General features: G+C 38.6%; 1 protein-coding gene across 1 annotated transcript; it reads left to right on the forward strand.

The window, feature by feature from the left end:
• The first annotated feature begins 505 nt into the window (after positions 1–505).
• LOC105143812 (uncharacterized) lies at positions 506–18092 on the forward strand. The gene is made up of 2 exons (XM_011052313.2): positions 506–1364; positions 2985–18092. Exon 2 carries the CDS (start codon positions 3066–3068, stop codon positions 3636–3638), a length of 573 nt encoding a protein of 190 aa, XP_011050615.2. The 5' UTR covers positions 506–1364; positions 2985–3065; the 3' UTR covers positions 3639–18092.
• Positions 18093–20086: the final 1994 nt, after the last annotated feature.

Here is a 20086-nt window from a genome sequence, read left to right on the forward strand (position 1 = left end):
AGCGAGACGTTGATTGGTTATCGCGCCAACTTCCGTCGCGCGGCAAGCATTGCCGCGTTTTGTGCGTAGGAGCCATTAAGGCTTAAACTGATGTGTAAGTTTGATATATTCCAGAGCTCTGATTAGATGGCTTGTTATTCCCTATTGCCTGTGCCTATTACTTGTGCCTATTGTGTTTAAGGGTGAAATCACGGTGCGGAAAAGGGCTGCGGAATAAAGAATGCGTCAATGAAATAACCAATTAGCGCTATTCGGATAACGCAGAATAATACTGATTGGTTGCTTCTATGTCGCATTCTTTATTTCACAATCGTTTTCCACACCATGTGATTTCACCCTAAGTCTTTATCACTGCGACAAATGACATCATGAAATTGTACCTTTAGGTTGGCGCAGACGCTGCAGGTACGAAGTGGAATGGGGTAAAAGACGCTCGCGCGGATTGGTCGAACGCGCGGTGACGTGTGGAGAGGGGGTAGTGACTCTCCTCGCGATAGGTTATAAAGACGCAAGCGGAATTCTCCAATCAGTGTTTGTGATTTGAGGAGTGTCGTAGAACTCGTAGAGATGCGGGAGAGAACGCGAGCCTGATTTCCGATTGCGGAGTGACTGTTGTTTGTGTGGTTAAATCAGATTGGATCAAGCTGGAACGGGAAAACGGAAAAGGAAACTGACGCAACGACCACGACGATAAAGAAGGAAGAAGAGTATCGAGAGCACGCGGAATGCAAGTATACGAATACGGTGCTTCCCGAGACACGTAGACGTAGCGGTGTGTTGTACATACATACACGTCCCTCAGACGGACCTCGCCCGCGGCGAGAGGACTTGAGTTCCTGAGAGTTTTGGCGTGGAGACGTGCGGGAAACGCAACGGCGAGACAAACTCGGCCAGGGTAATCCAATTCGGTCTGGCAGTGCCGTAAAGAGGAGCCGCGAGAAGACAAATAAACAACGGCCCGAAGTCCGCCATTTTGAATAGAGAGGAGTCGTTATTGTCGTGCTGGGGAGCGAGTGGAACGTACCGCTTTTCCGTTTCCGTATCAGAGAGTAGGCCGCGTGAGGTGAAGGCGGAAGTAGGAGGAAGAAGGATACTGAGCTAAGGTGGCTAACGGTCACCGGATGTGGTCGAATTTGCGGGGAACGCGCACTGGGAGGACCGCGAGAGAAGAGGAACTTGAGGCGAGGTAGCATCGCGCTAACAGGTCCCCGGGGTGCCCCACCGCACTTATCCCACCGCGTCGTCACCGTCGTCGTCCCCACCACCGCTCTGCCCTGGATACTGTGATTATTGCGCAGTTGGAAAAATTGCTGAGCAGGGACGCGGGACGTCGTCCACGAGAGGCAATTCGTGAGCGTTTACCGGTAAGAAAGACGCCTTTGTGTTTGTTTTTTTTTCTTTTTTTTTTTTTCGAATTTTTCTAGACGGTCCGAGATCGTTTGAGAATATGCGTTTATTTTCTTATGGAAAAGCGCATATCTTATACCAGATACTGGGAAGATAAAATGCTTTCAAGGATTGGGAGAGTCGATTGGAAAAGACAAAGAACAAGAACGAAGTAATTGCGAGAGCTTATGAATCCTTTATCAAATTAACACACACACACACACACACACACACACACACACACACACACACACATACACACATATCTTGTCTCTGTATTTATCTTGGACAGCTGTTTGAATGAAATTTTACAAATGTCTGTTGAAATTTTAAAACTTCAAAAAAATTTATGCACACATCTTTTGATTTTTGCAAGAATGCTTGTCATAATACATAAAACTTCAAACCTCTTTTAGTGATTATAAAAATAACTTTTATATTGTAAAAAAAAAACAAGATTAAGTTACTGATAGCAAAAGCATAAAAATAAAATCAAATTTTTATAAATTTTTCTTTTCTTACATATTTTGTTTATATTTCCGTTTTTTTAAATATACATTAATATATATATAATGTGTTTATTCCTTTAATTCTTAATGAACTAAAAGCTAAATAACTTTTTTACTGTGTCTCAAACAACTCTGTCTTCCGGAAATGGTATTTGATTGGTGAAAGTATTGTAGAAAGTATAGAATTGATTCTTATTGAACATTTCACGTCTGTTTGTTGGTGTATACGAAACTGATTTGTATTATAACCAGAGTATTTTTAGATGTTGTATATGTATGCTTTTACGCTAACATTTTATCGTTATATAAAATTATTTATAAATTATAGTGCAATAAAGATAAAATTTTTACATATAAAAGTTTTACTATATTTGAATATTTAAAGAAGTATTAATTTATTTTTTTTTATGATAAGATTAAAAACCGCGTAACTATCGAGGAATTTTATATCTGTAACTTGTTATTAAACATAAATATTACAAATTCAAATGTTATCATTTACACTACAGTTGCATTCTTTTGAATATGTAGAAATAAGATCCGATTGCACCAACGTTACTTTGATTTTAAGCGAGACTTAAAACTCTTTGTCTCTGTCTCTTTTTAGCTTTAAAACGAAACAGATAGAGTTCAAAGTGACGTTGGTGCAACTGGGCCTAAATGATCTAATATAGCGAATTATTCGATCTATATATATATATATATATATATATATATATATATATATATAGATCAATTTCAGTAAAATCTTTATATATAGCTTTAGCATTTTTTACTCGTATAACTTCCAGCATTTTGACTAAAGCAAGATTAGTTAATTAAATGAAATCTATAGAGAAGAATTTTTTTGTTATAATTTACTAAAGTATTCTTACAATAAGTGTTTAATTAGCTTTGTCAGAGATAATGTTATCATCCTCCTTTCCAAACAAAGAAAATAGATATTACTTTATTTTCAAACATAAAGAAAGCAGCGTTTCTTCTTTTTGAATGAAAAAAATAATACTTTAAATGCAAATCGATGTTACGATATTTTTCGTAGAAAAAGGGAGAAAGTTAAAAATGCACAAATACCGCTTTGTGTTGCAGGCCAACGAGTTGGCTGAATAACGAGGGGATATTAGAAAAGTGAAACAGAGAGAAATAGATAGATAGACAAACATCCGAGCCATGACGAACTCCGCGCCCAAGTTAGATAACGCTAAGGTGGATCGGCAAGCCTCGCCGAAGGTCGGGTATCAGTACCAACACAACCATCATCATAATCGTTCTAACAGTAAATCCTCGCCGTTCCTATACAAGAACGGTCGCCATACGGTTAGAAATGCTAAAGATGGACGGCAGAGCTGCAGCCCGTACAGCCCGTCGTCCAAGAGCGCGAGAAACTCGCCACAACAACAGCAGCAGCAACAGCCACAGCAACAACAGCAGCAACAGCAGCAGCAACAGCAGCAGCAGCAGCAGCAGCAGCAGCAGCAGCAGCATACACAGCAGCAGCATACACCGCAGCAGCATACACCGCAGCAGCAGCAGCAACAACAACGTTGCGAACAGCGCAGTCCAAGCAGCAGCCCGACCAACAACTTCTACGCGGGCGCCAAGTTCTCGGAAACACCGTCGCCCGCGAGTGTGCCCAAGCCGCCAAGACATTGGACGAGCAGATTGATGGACAGCTGCGGTCAATCGGACAGCGCAAGCGAACACACGAGGCAATTGCGTATAGTGCTGAACGTCCAAGCCTGATACCCAAAAACCAACGTATATACCAGCAACGCGCGAGGGGAGAAGCGGCGACCGTCAACAGCTCCGGAAGAATCAGGTACAATAGGGAATTATCGTCGATAAAATCATCGGCCGAAAAGACTGCGAGAATAAGAGAGACGATGATACCGACGATGATGAGAAAAAAATGTGAAGATTATGATGACGACGATGATGGTGACACCGTGTGCGGTTCATATACACACGGGTTTTCGATTTTATCGCGCGAGTGGATACTCGTAATCCGTTCTTTATTCTAAGATACATCCAGCATACAAACTTCAAATCGTATATAAACTATGCACCGCGGGGGGGAGGGCTGACGACGCGATGCATCGGTGCATCCCGATGCCGCGATCGATGTGTGCGCGCGAGAGATACATTATATATGTATATATATGCGTTCTGGAACTCCCATCACGCGCCATCATTGTGACAAAATGTAAGTAATACTGTATTTTAGATTATCGTATACCACTAAACTTACAAAAAGGAACACAAGGAGAGCCTCACGTACATACATATATATATTATCTATAACATCCGACACACACAGAAAGAAAGAGTACATCCTCAGTCTGACGAGACGACAAGCGCGGACGAGCGAAGTTACGCTTCGCGACTTTTTGTCAAACGATGGACTTCAATATCGACGCGTTGAAAAAAAAAAAAAAGAACAAGCGTCCGATGATTTTTTTCGTGACCGCTTTTTCCAAAGCGACTTTTGAAAGCTCGCGCTTCATGCCGTTCTCGAGACACCCGGTGTTCGAATACACGTTTTTATTATCCCCTCGTGCTCTAATCGTCGGCACTAGAGACAAAGATCCGTAGCACGGAAATGCTGGACAAGCAATTATTTAATAGCCGCCCGACTAATGATCGTTATCAGTATACTTCTTTATTAACAGTTTCTTTCGCGAGCTTTATCATTTTGGTATTATGGATTGTAAAAAGACATGGCTTCGTATAAGAGATTTATTTCAGGCAGCTTTTTTTTTTTTTTAATTTCCGTTTACTTTTCTTTTTCATTTTTTTTATTGGGAATATTTTTTATTTTCTTGCTATTCTGCTACTATCTGCCAATAGTTACTGTTTACGTGAGATAGGTGTATAAGATTTTGAGTTTCTTAGTGCGTGTTACGCGAGTGGGTTAATTGAACGTGACCGACATGATAAAAAAGGAAGGGGATCGGGAGAAATTTGAATGAGAGGCGAGGATCAAATGGATGCTTTGTTCGTTTCGCGAATGCATCATGATGATCATCATAACACATTTGCGGAAAATTCATATTTCGACCACTCTTCTCGTGCTCTCGATTTTCGGCATGTTTCAACAAAATTAATTAATTGCATGTAATGTAAATTTAAGAGTTATTTTTACAATAACACAAAGATAGAGAAAGAAAGAGAGAAGATTTGTCAGATTTTTCCGTTGAAAACGGAGTCACTAATTTATAATCTTTCTTATCTCGATTCATAAGATTTCAATCTATGCTCGTTGAGCATCGCGATAACTGTTGTTACATTTGAAAAATTTAAGTACTAACTATTCCAATGCTTTATTTAGACGCGGATATCGAGGACAAAGACTTTTAAGAGGGCAAAGAACATTAGCGTCGTGACTGTCATGATTTAAGTAACACCGGATTGTTTCTTCTTAGAACGCAATCGTAGCCGTAAAAGACAGGATGACGATATTTAAAGGGCAGTACGCGGTTGCGTCCCTAAGGGACCGAGATTAATAAGTAAATTAAAAGCAGGAACAGCCGTTAATGGTAACTTAACCCGTCCTTGAAGAGTTGTCCTTCGTGCGAGTTTCTTGAGATCGTTTTTTGTGCTAACAGGTATAGGAAGAAGGGTAGTCTGAACTTTTTCGTTGTTTACAATGCTTTACGGGCGCAATTGTCATATCAAACTCGCACCACACTTCTATCTATATACTGGACACAGTAAACGGACTTAATATATATATGGTAACGATAACAATAATATTTAAGGGTAAATAAATAACAATAGTAGTAAGCTAAGGCCTTAATGATATAATAGCGTGGAGAATACAATCGATTTGACATTGCACAATCAAATCGATAGTGTGGTTTTCGTCAGTTTAGATTTAGATTTGCAAACTTTAAAATTTGTGTGTTATCTTCGTTTATCTTTTTTTTTTCTTATTTTGTAAGCAAAATTATTTCATGCCACAGACTGAGCAAAATTCTTTGACGTAGTATTTTAATTAATGTTTATTTTTTTTTTTTAAGTTTTCTGATAACATGCAATAATTCTTTTGCAACATTTATATCCACCTATTTTCTCTTCTTACATCAAATTGCTTTCTTTGGTAGGCGATTAGTCTTAGGTAAGAATAAGTTTATGAGACGGGTGTGAATGTGGGATGAGCGTGAATGAGTAGAAAAACGCAAAATCGATAGAGACCGATATCAAAACGCGCGATTTCGATTTTTTCGATTGCTCGCTCCGTATTTATAGTTTTGTAAGGTGAAAAATCCTCGAACGGTATCTAACAAACACACGATCGTGCGTTGAAGTAACGATCGGCTGATTTGATCTACACATGACGTCGAAAATTGTCGAAGGAAGACATGTTTCTACACGGACAGAGAGACAACGGATGTAAATTGTTTATCGGATGTAAATCGATCGATGTGCGCGAGACGTTCCCTTTCATTTTTTTTTGTCCATTCTCAACATCGTACCGGGTTCAAGAGAGAGGAAATCGATAACCTCAGGATTAACATATGCGGAGAAAGTTTGGCAACTTGCTTTCCGTTTGCCCTCGCAGTTCGATTTAGATGCGCAAGAATTACGAATCGTCACAGTACAGTTTTTTTTCTTTTTCGTTTTTTTTTTTACAGCTTTCACATTCAAAATTTAATTTGCTCGCCGTTCGCGGCGATAACGAATTCGTGCACGTGTCTTAACACGAGAATCGATGAAGGAGAACGAACTGATCGTGTCGGAATTTAATTCTACGTGACCGTACAAAGAGCTAAAACGATTAAATTGTAGAGTAGAGTGAGTGCAAATCTGTTTTGCATTACATTGCCCTTTTCTTTTGTTCTATTTTTCGATTCTTTTTTTTATTCTTTCGTGAGTTGGACAACAACGCACTGAATGATACCGATTAATGTCTTGGAGGCCAAGATATCATTCCAGTATTGTTCCACGTGTTGTTGACCAACTTGCGATTGTAAATCAAAATCGTCTTTTGAAAACGTTGGATAGTGTAGTGTGTTAGTGCTACACAAACAGGGATCTTTAAGGAAGTGGTTTTGGAGTGACGTTACGAGAGTTCGTAACACTTCAAATGATGCATATATATATATATATAAAATGTGTATGTATTACACAATCTGAATTGAAAATTTGGCGGACTAATTATCGGAAATTGTCAAGCTGGGAGCTTGTTAATCTAATACTTAAAGTCTCGATCAGATTGGAACGATTCTAATACGTATCCGCGTATGCACTTATTTGCACAGCTTCCGACTTGATTTGTGACGGACAAATCAGTTCCTTGGATAGAATCCTATGGAATTGTCTATACCACATTATTTGTATATTTTTTGCATTGCTTTTTAACGAAGCGTATTGCATTATTTTAAACGCCATATATAAAATTTGTGCTGTTATATTTTTTTTAAGCATTTATCTTTTATATATGTTGATTGTTGCTTTTCGTAGACGCTTTTTCCGTATACGGTTCGCGCGAACAATAGTGATTGTAAGAGCGGGCAAGTTGTTTCTATGAACAATTTTGAAAAATCGTTTAATCGTAATAGGCTTTCTACAATAATAGGCTTTTTACTGTTTACTTTAAGCTTTAAGGGCAGAGTCTTGCATAACGTATAATGCAGAAGGAAATGAATTAAAGTCCTTTATTTTCTTTTTACAAAATAAAAGACTAGTGATTCTCTTGTGCTTTATGCAAAAGTCTGTGCTCCTTAAGTCTCAAAAATGGACTGGATCATAGTCGATTAGTCTTTCGATTATAACTTTCAATTTCTTAAGACTTAAAGCTTAAATAGTGATTTATTGTAGAACGTGTGTAAGAGTCTTCGAATCAGTCACGATAGCTAAGTCAACGCGTGATTAGAAGGAGAGATCTTGATCGATTCAGGGTTGATATATATCGTCATGGTCTCAGAATTCGCGGTAGATCTTTGGGGCGAGAAAAACGAATTAAACACTGCCGTCCGGTGAAAGAAAGGGATACAGAAGGATATACGGAACAAGTGAAAACGTGTGTATCTGTTGTCGCGAAGACAAGACGCTTGCGCCAGAATAACAATGTGTAAATATCAGCTGCGTGAACGTGAAAATTGTAGCTTCGATAAGGGGAAGAAAAGGAGTATCTTCCGAGTAAAGTTCGATCGGGTTGAACAGTACAAACGTTCTCGTCCTGTTCCTTGAAATTTCAGGAACGCGTTGCTAAACAAAAATTTGAATACTCGTGTTGAGAGCCACGTGTAATCGGGATGTTTCGGAGGACGGTAATGAGCGCCAGACTCGATTTTTTTTCTTATCGATCTTTTTACAGCGCGAACGTAGAACCGGTAAAAAAGAATACGCGATGAGAGAGAGAGAGAGAGAGAGAGAGAGAGAGAGAGAGAGAGAGAGAGAGAGAGAGAGAGAGGGGTAAGAAAATGGAGGAGGAAAGGCTACGAATGACAGAAAATCAATCATTTAACAAAGAGTCGATGGGAAATTAGCTGTGATGATGAGACTCAATAGTATTAACATTTAATTGATATAAAGTACATATATCTATATACGTATATACATTGAGAAATCATTTAATTGAATGAAACAATTTGATTGAATTAACTAAATCTTTTGTCTGGATATGGGCAAATTCTTTGATTGTTATAACAAAACAATTGTCATCATTATTGACGCTACTAAATGAAATTTTGCTGAAATTAACAGATCTATGCAATCAACAAATTAGTTATTGTAACATTTTACTTGTTTTTTATAACATAATTTCTCGTTGATACAAATATATTACAAATTCAATGAATAAAATCGGTCAGCCAAAAAATTTTATTTGATTCAGTCGAATAGATTTCTCAATGTATATATGGGTACACACACATGCATACGCGCATATATTATATAAGATTTAAAAAACTAGAGAAAAACCACAAAGTAGTTTAGGTATGATAAGTATGAAGTATGATGTTTATTAGATGGATAAAGAGAAAAAAAACGTTACGGTAGATAAAACGAGCAAAAAGGGAGGGAGAGAGAAAGAGAAACGCTTTTTTGCATTTTCTCTTATTGCTCTCCTTTCCTCCTATGAGAGAGAGAAAGAAGGATACAATATCTGTATTCTTTACGCTTTGATATTAATAAATGTAAATTTTTGATAGTTGATATAAATCGGGGACGCGTTTGGAGATTTGAGGAGAGGAAAGATAGAAAAAGAAAAGATAAAGAAAGTAGATCGTAAAGGACTCGAGCGTTTTCATCTCACGGCTTTAAAACATGATTCGTCATATCATGACTATAAAACACATACATACAAATATAGCTGATAATAATCGTAGTTTGTAACTGACGCGCGTTAAGTCGTCCCGGAAAAACGAGGATCGATTTTTGACGGATTAATGTGAAGTGCTAAGAATACAAAGTGAACAGACCAAGCTACACGAGTTTCGTTTCGAGGAACAAAACTGATTCCGAGTAAAAATTTTTCAAGTGGCGTATTAGAAAAATGAAGCGACCAATGCGAAGTAATAGTTAATCGCAGACGAGGCGTTGAGTAGCTCCGTGTTTGGTCTGTGGATTCATAATTCGCGGGTCCGAATTTGATTCTATTTGCGCCTCACGTGGTTTTCCGCATTAATAATTATAAAGGAGGTCTTTGTCCACTCGAGTTACGATGATCACTTCATCTGTGTCTTTACTTATTGCTCCAATGTGTAACGAATTAATCAGGGCAGTTTAGATAGTAAAAAGTTTTTAAAGCTTGTAGCGAAAAGTATAATACAAAGGTTTTAAGGTCTGATATTAAAAGTGAATAAAAGCGTGACTTCCTCGAAGAGGTCGAACACACATATTTATCGCGTGGATATCGCGATCCGTTTAAGAGAGTCGGAAGTTCAAACGGGGGGAATAAAATTAAAGCAAATCAAAATCGCAGAAGATCCTTCCAGAGTTTATAGTCCTCTTGGATTATGAAAAACGAGGCGTCTAAGACTGTTTAAGCAAACTCTACTTGATTCAAATTTTTCCGAAAACTAGACTTGATCCACTTTGTAGTCTCGGTACTTCATTTCTGACTGAGTAGTATGTTTTGAGAGTTAAAACGTTTTGACGTGCCCTCTCTAGAATGATGAACCACATCAGGCTATGTTCAAAGTGTCCCTCTCAGATATCATTTTATCCTTTTTCCGAATATTAAACAAGAGGTTTGTTTTTTTATTTCTGTACACTCTTTGAATTGGTGCACACAATGCACCAGTGCAATAAGTTGAAGTGAAACGTATATTTGTTTTACTTTAATTTATTGCACCGTGTTCACCAGTTCAGAGAATGCAGGAATAAAAAAACGAACAGACCTAAGGATAACATGATTTAGGGAGCAATCGGGTGGGAGTCTGAACGCATCCTTAGACCAGGACATCTCTCATGGAACAAATCGGATTATTCCCTAGATTTCTGTTGTGTTTTCTAGGGAAAACGGAATAATTCCGATCGGATTTCGAATAATTTTGTATAATACGTGTTTAGTTTTAGTTTTTTTGCGGAAAAGAAAGAGAAAAAAACGAAAAAAAAAAACGATCGAGCGGTCGGTTGTGCGTGATCCCTGAGAAAAGCTCCGGGTTTTCAAAAGAAACGCGAAGGTTTCTTTCGTACGAGGAAAATTCGGTAGACGCGAAACGATCCATTTAATCGATCAACATTTAATTGTGATATTGTAACGTACAAAATCGCAAAAGGCTCGGGCTTAATTAATAATAAAGCCAGGCAAGAGACTTCCGAGGGTTGATTATATCATGAAGACAAACCAAAAAAAAAAAAAAAAAGAGTATATAGAATCGTTTTTACGACGAATTCCGCAAACGTGTTCGCGCTAAGCGTGTTTCTCGCGACACGAGAATCGATAAGAGCGATCGTGCGATCCGGATATTTCATCGATACGTGACATTTCTCCGCAACATTCTCCAGCGGTTGATATTTACCACATTGCTGTCACGAATTAAGCGAGACCCTTGGCGCAAAAATCGAAGAGACTGCGCTTGGTTTCGCTAATTAATTTCTTGACAAGCTTGCAATATTTTTTCGTGGCAATACATGTACAAAAATGCGAAATCCTATTTACGAAAATTAGATTTCGCCTCGATAACGACACTACATTGACTAGTCATTTTTTTTTCGATAATTATTTTTTTGATAAACGACACGAAATTATTATCGTCAATAACGGATTTAAGAATTTCATTATCTGGGAATAACGAAATTTTCGTTCTATTTCGTGAAGAATCTAAAAATCGCAGCACATTCGTCGTTCGAGCATATACACGAGATATAATATAAAATTCTAATAGCTGTGCATATATGTGTGTGTATGTGTGTGTGTATGTGCATATATTTTGCTGTATCTTCACTTTCATGTTTTGAAAGATTACTAATTCAGTTGATTATATGCCTGTGCTTCTTACCTGAACTTCTTGCACAGTTTATCTTTTTTTCTCCAATGTTAAGAAAAAAGGAAGAAAACGATAAACCGTGTATGAATTTTAGCTAAAACGAACAGGCTTTATAGCTATATCTTTCGCTCGTATTCTATTGAAACATTAAAGAAATAGGTGATATTTCGTTTATTCTTTCTCGGTCATGGTGGAGCAAGCAGTAGTAGAAGTAGTAGTATAAGTAGTAGTAGTATATAGTAGTAGTAATAGTAGTAAGAAGAAACGCAGTTGAAATTTCACGGTGCTTCTTACAGACTTTCCAAAACTTTTCGTACAAATACTTCTTACAAAAGTATACAGTTTTAAGATGAAGGGAGTCGCTTTGGAACTTTCGTGGAAAATCCGTCGAAACAGAGTTGATCGTTTTAATTTTAAATTAGGCTCCTTCGTGGACTTTCTGAGGAAACTTGTTTCCTCTTTGAGCAGCAAACATCGAAGTGTTTGAGATGAACGGACTTAACTCTCGATGATCCTTCGCGAATGGATTAGAACGCATATACAGCTTTTTAGCAAATGATAACGTTTTCATGTAAGAAAGAATAAATCGCCTTTTTTAACGTATCTTTTATCTGTATTTAGCGGAGTCTACGCTTTTTAAAGAAAATTTTGCAGACATAAGGACGAACATTTAGCATCGCGTGACGTAAAACTAATTTTTTTCTAATTTGTTTCGCATTACCTGCGAAAGAATGTTTTTTATGAAGAGTGAAATGAACAGATTTATCACGACGATATCGAGTCCATTCTTGTTCATCATCGAAAGCTTACTGCACGCAGGATCGAAGGTAACTTTGAAAAATTTCGCGAATCTCCGCCGTCGGAGGAGAGAGAAACAATGCGGACTATTTGAGCACAAGAGATATTGCAGCGGAGATATTGAAGCTCATCGTGAACGAGACCAACGTGTTCCGAATCAGAGTTGCCGCGGAATCGCGACTCGTGGATATCCGGTTTCTCGTTCACCGTTAACGAGAATAGTGGACCTCGAGTGGCGATCCGCGTAAGATCTGGAAACCAACCCTTCCGTCACTGTACAAGACTCGCGTACACGCTCACGTCTTATCATACCGAGCACAGGGACACAAACACACAGCCACACACGAAAACACTGTGTCGATTATTAATTAAATAAGCCTTAAATTTAGGATTAAGAGTTGACAGAGCGAAACGAAAGAGAAGAGAAGAGAAGAGAAAAGAAAGAGAGGAGAGAGAGAGAGAGAGAGAGAGAGAGAGAGGGGAGAGAAGGAGAGAGAGGGAAAAGAAAGAGAATGAGAGAGCATTGTTTATACATACCGAAGCACTCATGGTCCAAACATTACGAACGATCCGCAGCTTCAAAAAAGGCGAAAAACGGCGCGAAATTCTCGTTTTTCTTTTTCTCCGCGATTATTACTCGATCGATTCATTCCTCGGCGATGACAGCATTGTTGTATTATACATTCCTTCAATCTTCTTTTTCTTCTCTCCACAAATTCTTGCCGTTATCGCATTCGATACTAAATTACGCCCGTGCCTCTTTTTCGCATCGCTCACCGTCTTGCCCGACGTTAAAAATCTGCTTTCCTTCTTCTTTTTTTTTTTTTTTTAAATTAGTTTTTAAGACTTCGTTTTACGGAGAGCAAAAGAATATAATTCGAGGCACAAACTTCACGATCTCAATCGTTCCGCGAGTTTTTCACCTCGCGGACACGATTCTTCTCAGGGTCGAGTAAGCGGGCGGACGCGACGCGACGCATCCGTCATCATCCGGAATCATTTCCGGAAGGGCAAGCTAAAAATGTCACAAGACATAGAATTGCGAATTGGCGAATTTACGACATATTCGTTTTCGAACCCGTCAGATTCTACAACTCTTTAACGACTGTGTTGTTGATGGGTACTTTCCATTTGACGTCAAACATTGTTCTGTCTTTGTAATTAACACAAATATCGTTCTATCCTCGATACTCGTGAAATACAAAGAAAGATAGAACGACGTTTGTGTCAGCAATGTCCAGTTTCTACCAGTGATTAATTTTAATCTCGTTTCGACTTACTCTTCATCTTTGAATTCTTAGAACTGGAAAAAGATGAAGATTGAGTCACCTTGAACTATGATTAAAATTAAACTACATCGGTACTGTTAGGTAGAAACGAGCATGAATGGAAAGCGTTCAATCTTTCGTTCTCATGAACGGGTTATTGGAGCGCCGCGGTCGCTTCCGGTCGTTTACGCGAGCCCGTGCGTCAGAGCCGGTGAATTAGAAATCGTTCGATTAATTAAAAGACATCTCGAGGGGCTAATTAATTCGTTTATAAGCGGTTGGTGACACGCTTGTCAACACGTTTGTGGCAGGAGGAAGGAGCTGTTCGCCGCTTGCCAGAGCGTTTCGCGCGCGTCCTCCGCCGGAGGATCGACGGGGAAGACCCGTCGACGTGACAATATATACACGATATATGTATTCTTTTTATCCTTCCTCCCGCCACCGCGTGTGAACAATTCGGTAAAACGGAGCAGCGCGATGCGACGATGCGAGAGACTCGTTAGGGGAGAGGATTTAATTTTACGCAATTCGTGCGCCTCGCGAGAGAGGAAAGTTGCCTCTCCTTCAAACTAGAGACTCTTTAATAAGAGGCTGGACATGGGGAAACTTTGAATTGATCCGCTATGTTTTTAACAATTTCTGGAAGAGAGAAAGATAGAGAAATAAATAAGAAAAAGGTGGAATAGAAAGAGAAAGAAACAGTAAATGTCTTCCTTTCTTGCAGATTTTTGTTAAAACTATTACTTTACGTATACAAAACTGCGGTTCGTGTCCAGACTTATTGAAGAGTCTTTCTCTACTTGAAACATGGAAGCTGCTCCCCGTCGCTCGCACCGTGGCGAATGCGCAGCCGAAAGCGAGGAGAATTGTCCGCCAGTATGGCGAGAGAACGCATTGACTATTTGAGCGAATCGAGACCATGTACCTTGATATATATATATACATATATATATATATATATATATACACGTATATATAGTTTAGTATATTTCCGGCAAATGAATGTATGTCTGTGAATGTGACGAGCGTGGTAGAATGCGTGTGTGTGTGTGTGTGTGCCAAAGTAAGCTGGGTCGAACGAGTGAGAAAGAGAGATTGAGAGTGAAAAAGAATACGAAATATATATAGAAATATATATATACATGCATACGGAAGAAGAGAATGTTTGAGCGTGTACGAGCAGAAGAGCTTCCTCTTCCAAGAACACGTTTTTCCTTCCACGGTCTGTCGATTTTTTTTTAAATTGATCAATGATAATTCCGAAGGGCAACACATGCGTATTTCGTCAAAGATAATTCTTCACGCGTCATCATCCGTGTTCGGCTCGTATTGGCCTTTATCTCTTGATAAATGAAGAAATGCAGTCCCGGCTTTACGGAGACTCGCGACGAATACGTAATCAATGTGATGACGTTTAATGTGATGACGTTTGGAAAAATAGCGCATGGAATCCGTTCGACAGGTCGCCGGAAAAACGTGTTGCTTTGGATCAGAATTGTTTTTGCACGCGTGCCCACAAATTCATAATGTAGGACATCGGTCGATCGCCGTTACAAGTAACGCGAGTAAAACGGCGTGCGTGTGAAAGCGACTTTCCCTATTTGGTAAATAAGTGCGTAAGAGATTCTCCTTTTTCTCTTGCAATTTCTCAGGGGGGAGATATCCGCGTGTTGAGATCCAATCATTGATGAGGAAGATCTCACTATGCGGATTGATTGCAAATCTATAAGAAGGGAGGCGTTGTCTCGAATTGTTCCCCAAAAAAAGAATCGTTCGTTAACTCGGATGGTTTTTTTTTTTGTTTATGAAAGAAATTGTATAATCGAAAACGAAATGTATGAATTAAACCAATGAGACTTAAAAGATATGTACATATATGTAACTTTTAAGTCGCAATTTTAAAAGTTATAGCTTTAGAAAGATTTGAACTGATCATAAAAGTTGCAATCTGTAGCAAGAGAGTTTTTAATTTTTGAGATAATATTATAATGATTATGATTATTATTATAATATTATACTCTGAAGATTTTTCCTTTATCATTATGTTACATTAAGTATGTAAAATAATGCGTTTGTAAATTGTCTAATCACTTGCTGAAGATTGACTGATCATTTATTGAAGTTATTCTAAAAGGCTATTGCCGTTAAATATATGAGAAAAATCAATAGTATTACATGAATACATTTTATGAAAAGTTTATATTTATTTATGGAGATTTATATTTATTTATAGAAATTATATAAAATGTTCAAAAACAGCAAACATTAATTGTCCAAACATTAATTTTAAGTTCGTATTTATCATATGATTCCATAAAAGAAGTGATAAGTGTATTTAAAAAAAAATGTATATTTAAAAATGTATTTACAAAAATTGCGAACCCAGAAAACGTGTTTCTTTTAATCGATTAATGCCAAATTCGCACGTTTTCGATCTTGATTATGGAATCGAAATTATTAAGAATCTCGTGCTACAGCATTAGATGAGAAACATCAGACACGATGCGGTTTCTCAAAATTAAATCTGCATCGCCATTGCGATGTATCATAGAATTTTACGATAAGACGAGGAAATTATCTTTTTCTGTGCACGTGTTCTTTCCCCCGTCCCTCCGTTCGAGCACACAACCCTCCCATTTCTTCGCGTTTATACGTTCGTCCGATAAATTTACACTTCGTACTGAGCATTGTTTTTCTGGTCTACTTTAATGGAACAATGATACAGATACGTTATCGCGAGAATATGAGGGAGAGAAAGAAAGAGAGAGAGAGAGATATGCGGTATAAACGCGAATCGTTTCTTTTGAGAGCACGAGTGCGACTTTGATAAGCTATATAATTACAAACAAGACGCGGGAACAAATTGAGATAAATGTTTTACGTCTAAAAGAATCGATTGTTCTCGAGATAAACGACTCGTGGTGTGTTTGTGTGTGTGCGTGTGTGCGACTGTGTTCATTTTGTATTTGCGAAAATTTAAAGGATCGAGATGCAAACGACAATCCAAGGATGCGATCTCGAAGAACAGCGGATAACATTGTTGGTAGTACGATCGCACGAATTGGCAAGAGTAATCGCCAGAGAAACTTGCGCGAGGTTTCCTTTTCTTTTTTCGTCGAGAATGTGCGTGAAAGAAACAAGTAAGAAAGAATGAATGAAAGAGAGAACGATAGTTAAAGAACCGCGAATCTAATAGGGGAAGTTAATAATAGTTGTAAGAATAGCGAGTCGCGATCTCTGTGATGATGATAACAACGTTGAGGATGACAGTGGCGATGATTTTTCCTCCCTCCGTGTCCCTTTGACGGTTACTGTCACGGGCACGACGAGATGCAATTAACCGTCGAGGTTTTTAGAATACATAAGGCATAGATGATAACGACTGTAATCTATTATGTAGTATTGTAAAAGAAAAACAAAAAGCTAATACTTAAGGTTCTGACTGGAGCGCGTTAATAGGCATTATATATATTATATATATGTCACGATTAAGAATTTAACTGTTTACAAGGAGGGAGCACGTCGGTCGACGATAATGAAGATAGTAATATAGACGACGCGGTACATTTAAATAATTGTAAATAAGCAGACAAAAAACGCGTAGGAGGGAGGGTGGATGCCCTCGAAAACAGGCAGAGAGGCAGAGAATTATTTTGCTACGCGAGAAGAGGGAAGACTTCCGAGAGTTTTTGTGTGCGGTTCACATTGACGACCCGTTCGAGCGATTACAGATCCGAACGTCGATAAACTGCCGATTCCGCAAACGTGAGATTAAAACCGCGAGAATGAGAAAAGAACGAAGAAGAAAGAAGACACAAGAAGAACGGAAGGTGGTGGGAGGAAGACTCGTCGTTATGCGCAGAAACGAGATCTATAGATCGTCTATTCATCTAATGACGATCCAATGTCAAGTTCGCATTTGTGATAACATTTCCAAGATCTTCGGAGGAGAGGGATAATATCAAGAGCTGCAAGAATCGCTATCTTTGAACAACGGAAAATTATCCTCAACAACAATACATCAGATAATTCGAGATAATTCGTCGTAAATGCGGGATAAGCAATTCTGTCGAGAAAGTAAACTGAGTGGCCATTTCTTATCTGTTATTGAGATAGGACGACTCGAGGAGGAAATGCGAGACATCATTGTGATCGCGCGAGAGACGAGGAAGAAGGAGGGGCACATAAATGACCAGCAATGGCCACCTTTCGACGCGCATCCCGTTGTTTTCGTCGCGAAACAATCGTCTCATGCTTGCGCGTCCGACGAGGAAATTTCGAAGAAGAACTGGAAGTAATCAAGAAAGAAGAGCAAGACGGAAGATCGGGATACGGATGACAAACTCGACGCAAAGGATCATCGCAGCTTTTTTTCTTCGTCTTTTATATCCGCAGAAACAGAAGAGGATCGTCAAGAGACCAAGATGCGGAAGATCCAAGGACGAAAACTATGACGCTCGGGGAAGACAATGTAACGAATAAGGTGAAGTTGGAAGCTTCCTGGAAGCTGTTCGCTTAAATCGCTCGATATTATTGTCGAGAAGAAAAAAAAAAGAGAGAAGAGTCATACTTGAAAGGTGTTAGAGCGTAAATTGTTTGTATCGTACTTTGCTTTGCACATTTATAATACCGATGAGTTTTTCGAAGGAAGAGCTGTGGAGCAAAACTAAAGGGGTTCAAAAAAGAAAAAGAAATGCAACGGTATGGAGAGGGAGCGAGAGTGGAAGAAGACTGAGGAAACGCAAATTTCTCGGGTGCGAGTGATCATCAAGATACGGAGCGAAGAGCGGAGCAGCAAGTATATATGAAAAAAGCTCTCCGTTCGTTAGCAGAGCAGTATCTTGAGTCTGAATGATTGTAGTGGGTCTCAGGATTTCCAAGAAGAAAAAGAAACGAACCAGAAAATGTCTTTTGAAAAGGCGCCAAAAAAAAAAATTATAAGTGCAGATGAAACCAATGAGAGAGAAAGCGGGCATGCGTGAACGTATGAAAGAGGCGAGAAGTGTCGAGGGCAAGAAACTGTCGAGGGAGAGAGAGAGAGAGAGAGAAAGAGGAAGAGAGCTTAAGAGAGAAGAAGTGGAAGAGAAGACCGAGAGGAATCGAACGATTTGGCGTGCAATAGTGTCCGATCAATTTCGGGGATGTGGTAAACCAGGAGAACAGAAAGCAGGCGGAGTTTTCGGTTCCTCGACTACAAGTCGTGGGAAAACCCCAAGCGGAGAGTCTTTACGCAAGGGAAAAGCCGGGGAGTTTTAACAGAACTTTCTGTTTCCGTGACTTCCAGAGTATATTTCAGCGCAGCGCAATTATACAGCCACTTACACGGGGACGGAGTTCATGTATTTCAATGTCTATGTGAGTCGCTTATATATTACGAGAGGCGCACATATTCATATCATCATTGTTGAACGAAGAAGGAAAAGGAGATAAAATAAAAAGTAGAGGAGTGAGGAAGACAAACTGCGAGCGAAATCAGAGAAGGATCTCTGATGACGGAGATAAGACAGAAATAGAAGAAAATAAGTTGCGGACTCGCTTGACGAGTCCGTGTAAATAGATGTGTGCTGCCGCTTTAAAAAGAAGACACCGAAGAATCCTTGGAATTTACATATTCAAGAGGAAAACGGAATCAACATCTTGCTATTCACGCAAGAAGCGAAGAAGGAAATCATCAGGATGGAGTAGAAGAAATTTCCAATTATTTTTTTTCAATTATCCCATTCCCTTATTAAAAGGAAAAAAAAATTCTTTGAATCGATTTAAGAATTCTAAACACGTAACGTTTGGCCGTCTTCAAGATTTGCAACATATTTCACGGGAGAATCGCTTTTTTCTTTGTTTCCTCCTCATCTTGTACGTCCAGTTGTATTCTATTTGAAGATTCTTCCGCATAATCCTTCATTATCATTCAGATCTTCATTATCGTTCACATGAGCCTGGACAGTGGGGGGGGTTTTTAGTGGGTAGGCGATACACATGTCGAATCCCACACACCTCGGGGTACGGGCCTCGGGGCGTCTTGCGAAGATTTTCCCCCTCCTACGTAAAACAAAAAAAAAAAAAGAAAACGATGCTATAAGTCTGTTTTCTGTGGCCGAAAAACCAGTGTATACTTTTGGAACTTAAAGTGAAATAGAGGTATATGTTTGATATTTGTCGAAAGCGAGAAAGAGAGTTCTAGCAGGAACAGAAAACGGATCATATGTAAGCTGACCTTTTGAAAAGGCAACGAACATTTGGAGGAGACGTGCAAACTGTCCTTTTCAGGACAAATTTTCAACATATCTGAAAAATAATAAAATGTTCTTCCTGTTAAATTACATTCCCTTTTCAGGATATTGCTGTGATCGATTACGGAGACAGGTATTATACAGTTTTTAATAATAATACATTATTTATATGAATTGTACAAGTTTTCAAAATAAATCTCAATATTTTTTAATTGAATTTAATATGTATATTTAATAGGTACCCAAATTTAACATTAAATCCATTTTTTAATAATAAATTTCATCATGCAAAAAATTGTGAAAATTCTTTATTGTACCTTTGTACAAAATTTGTATAAAAATACGAATTGAACTTTAATTTTGTTTGACTCTTTGAATTTGTAAATATTGTCGATCTTAAAATAATTTAGTATGACATAGTTTTATATTATCAAGACTGGTTATCATTTCTTAACTAT

This window comes from Acromyrmex echinatior, chromosome 5 (assembly GCF_024713525.1).
Source record: "Acromyrmex echinatior isolate Ae372 chromosome 5, ASM2471352v2, whole genome shotgun sequence".
NCBI lineage: Eukaryota > Metazoa > Arthropoda > Insecta > Hymenoptera > Formicidae > Acromyrmex > Acromyrmex echinatior.

Bases quoted from the DNA above. Each gene is read 5' to 3' on its own strand.
- LOC105143812 (XM_011052313.2), top strand. From the start codon at position 3,066: ATGACGAACTCCGCGCCCAAGTTAGATAACGCTAAGGTGGATCGGCAA.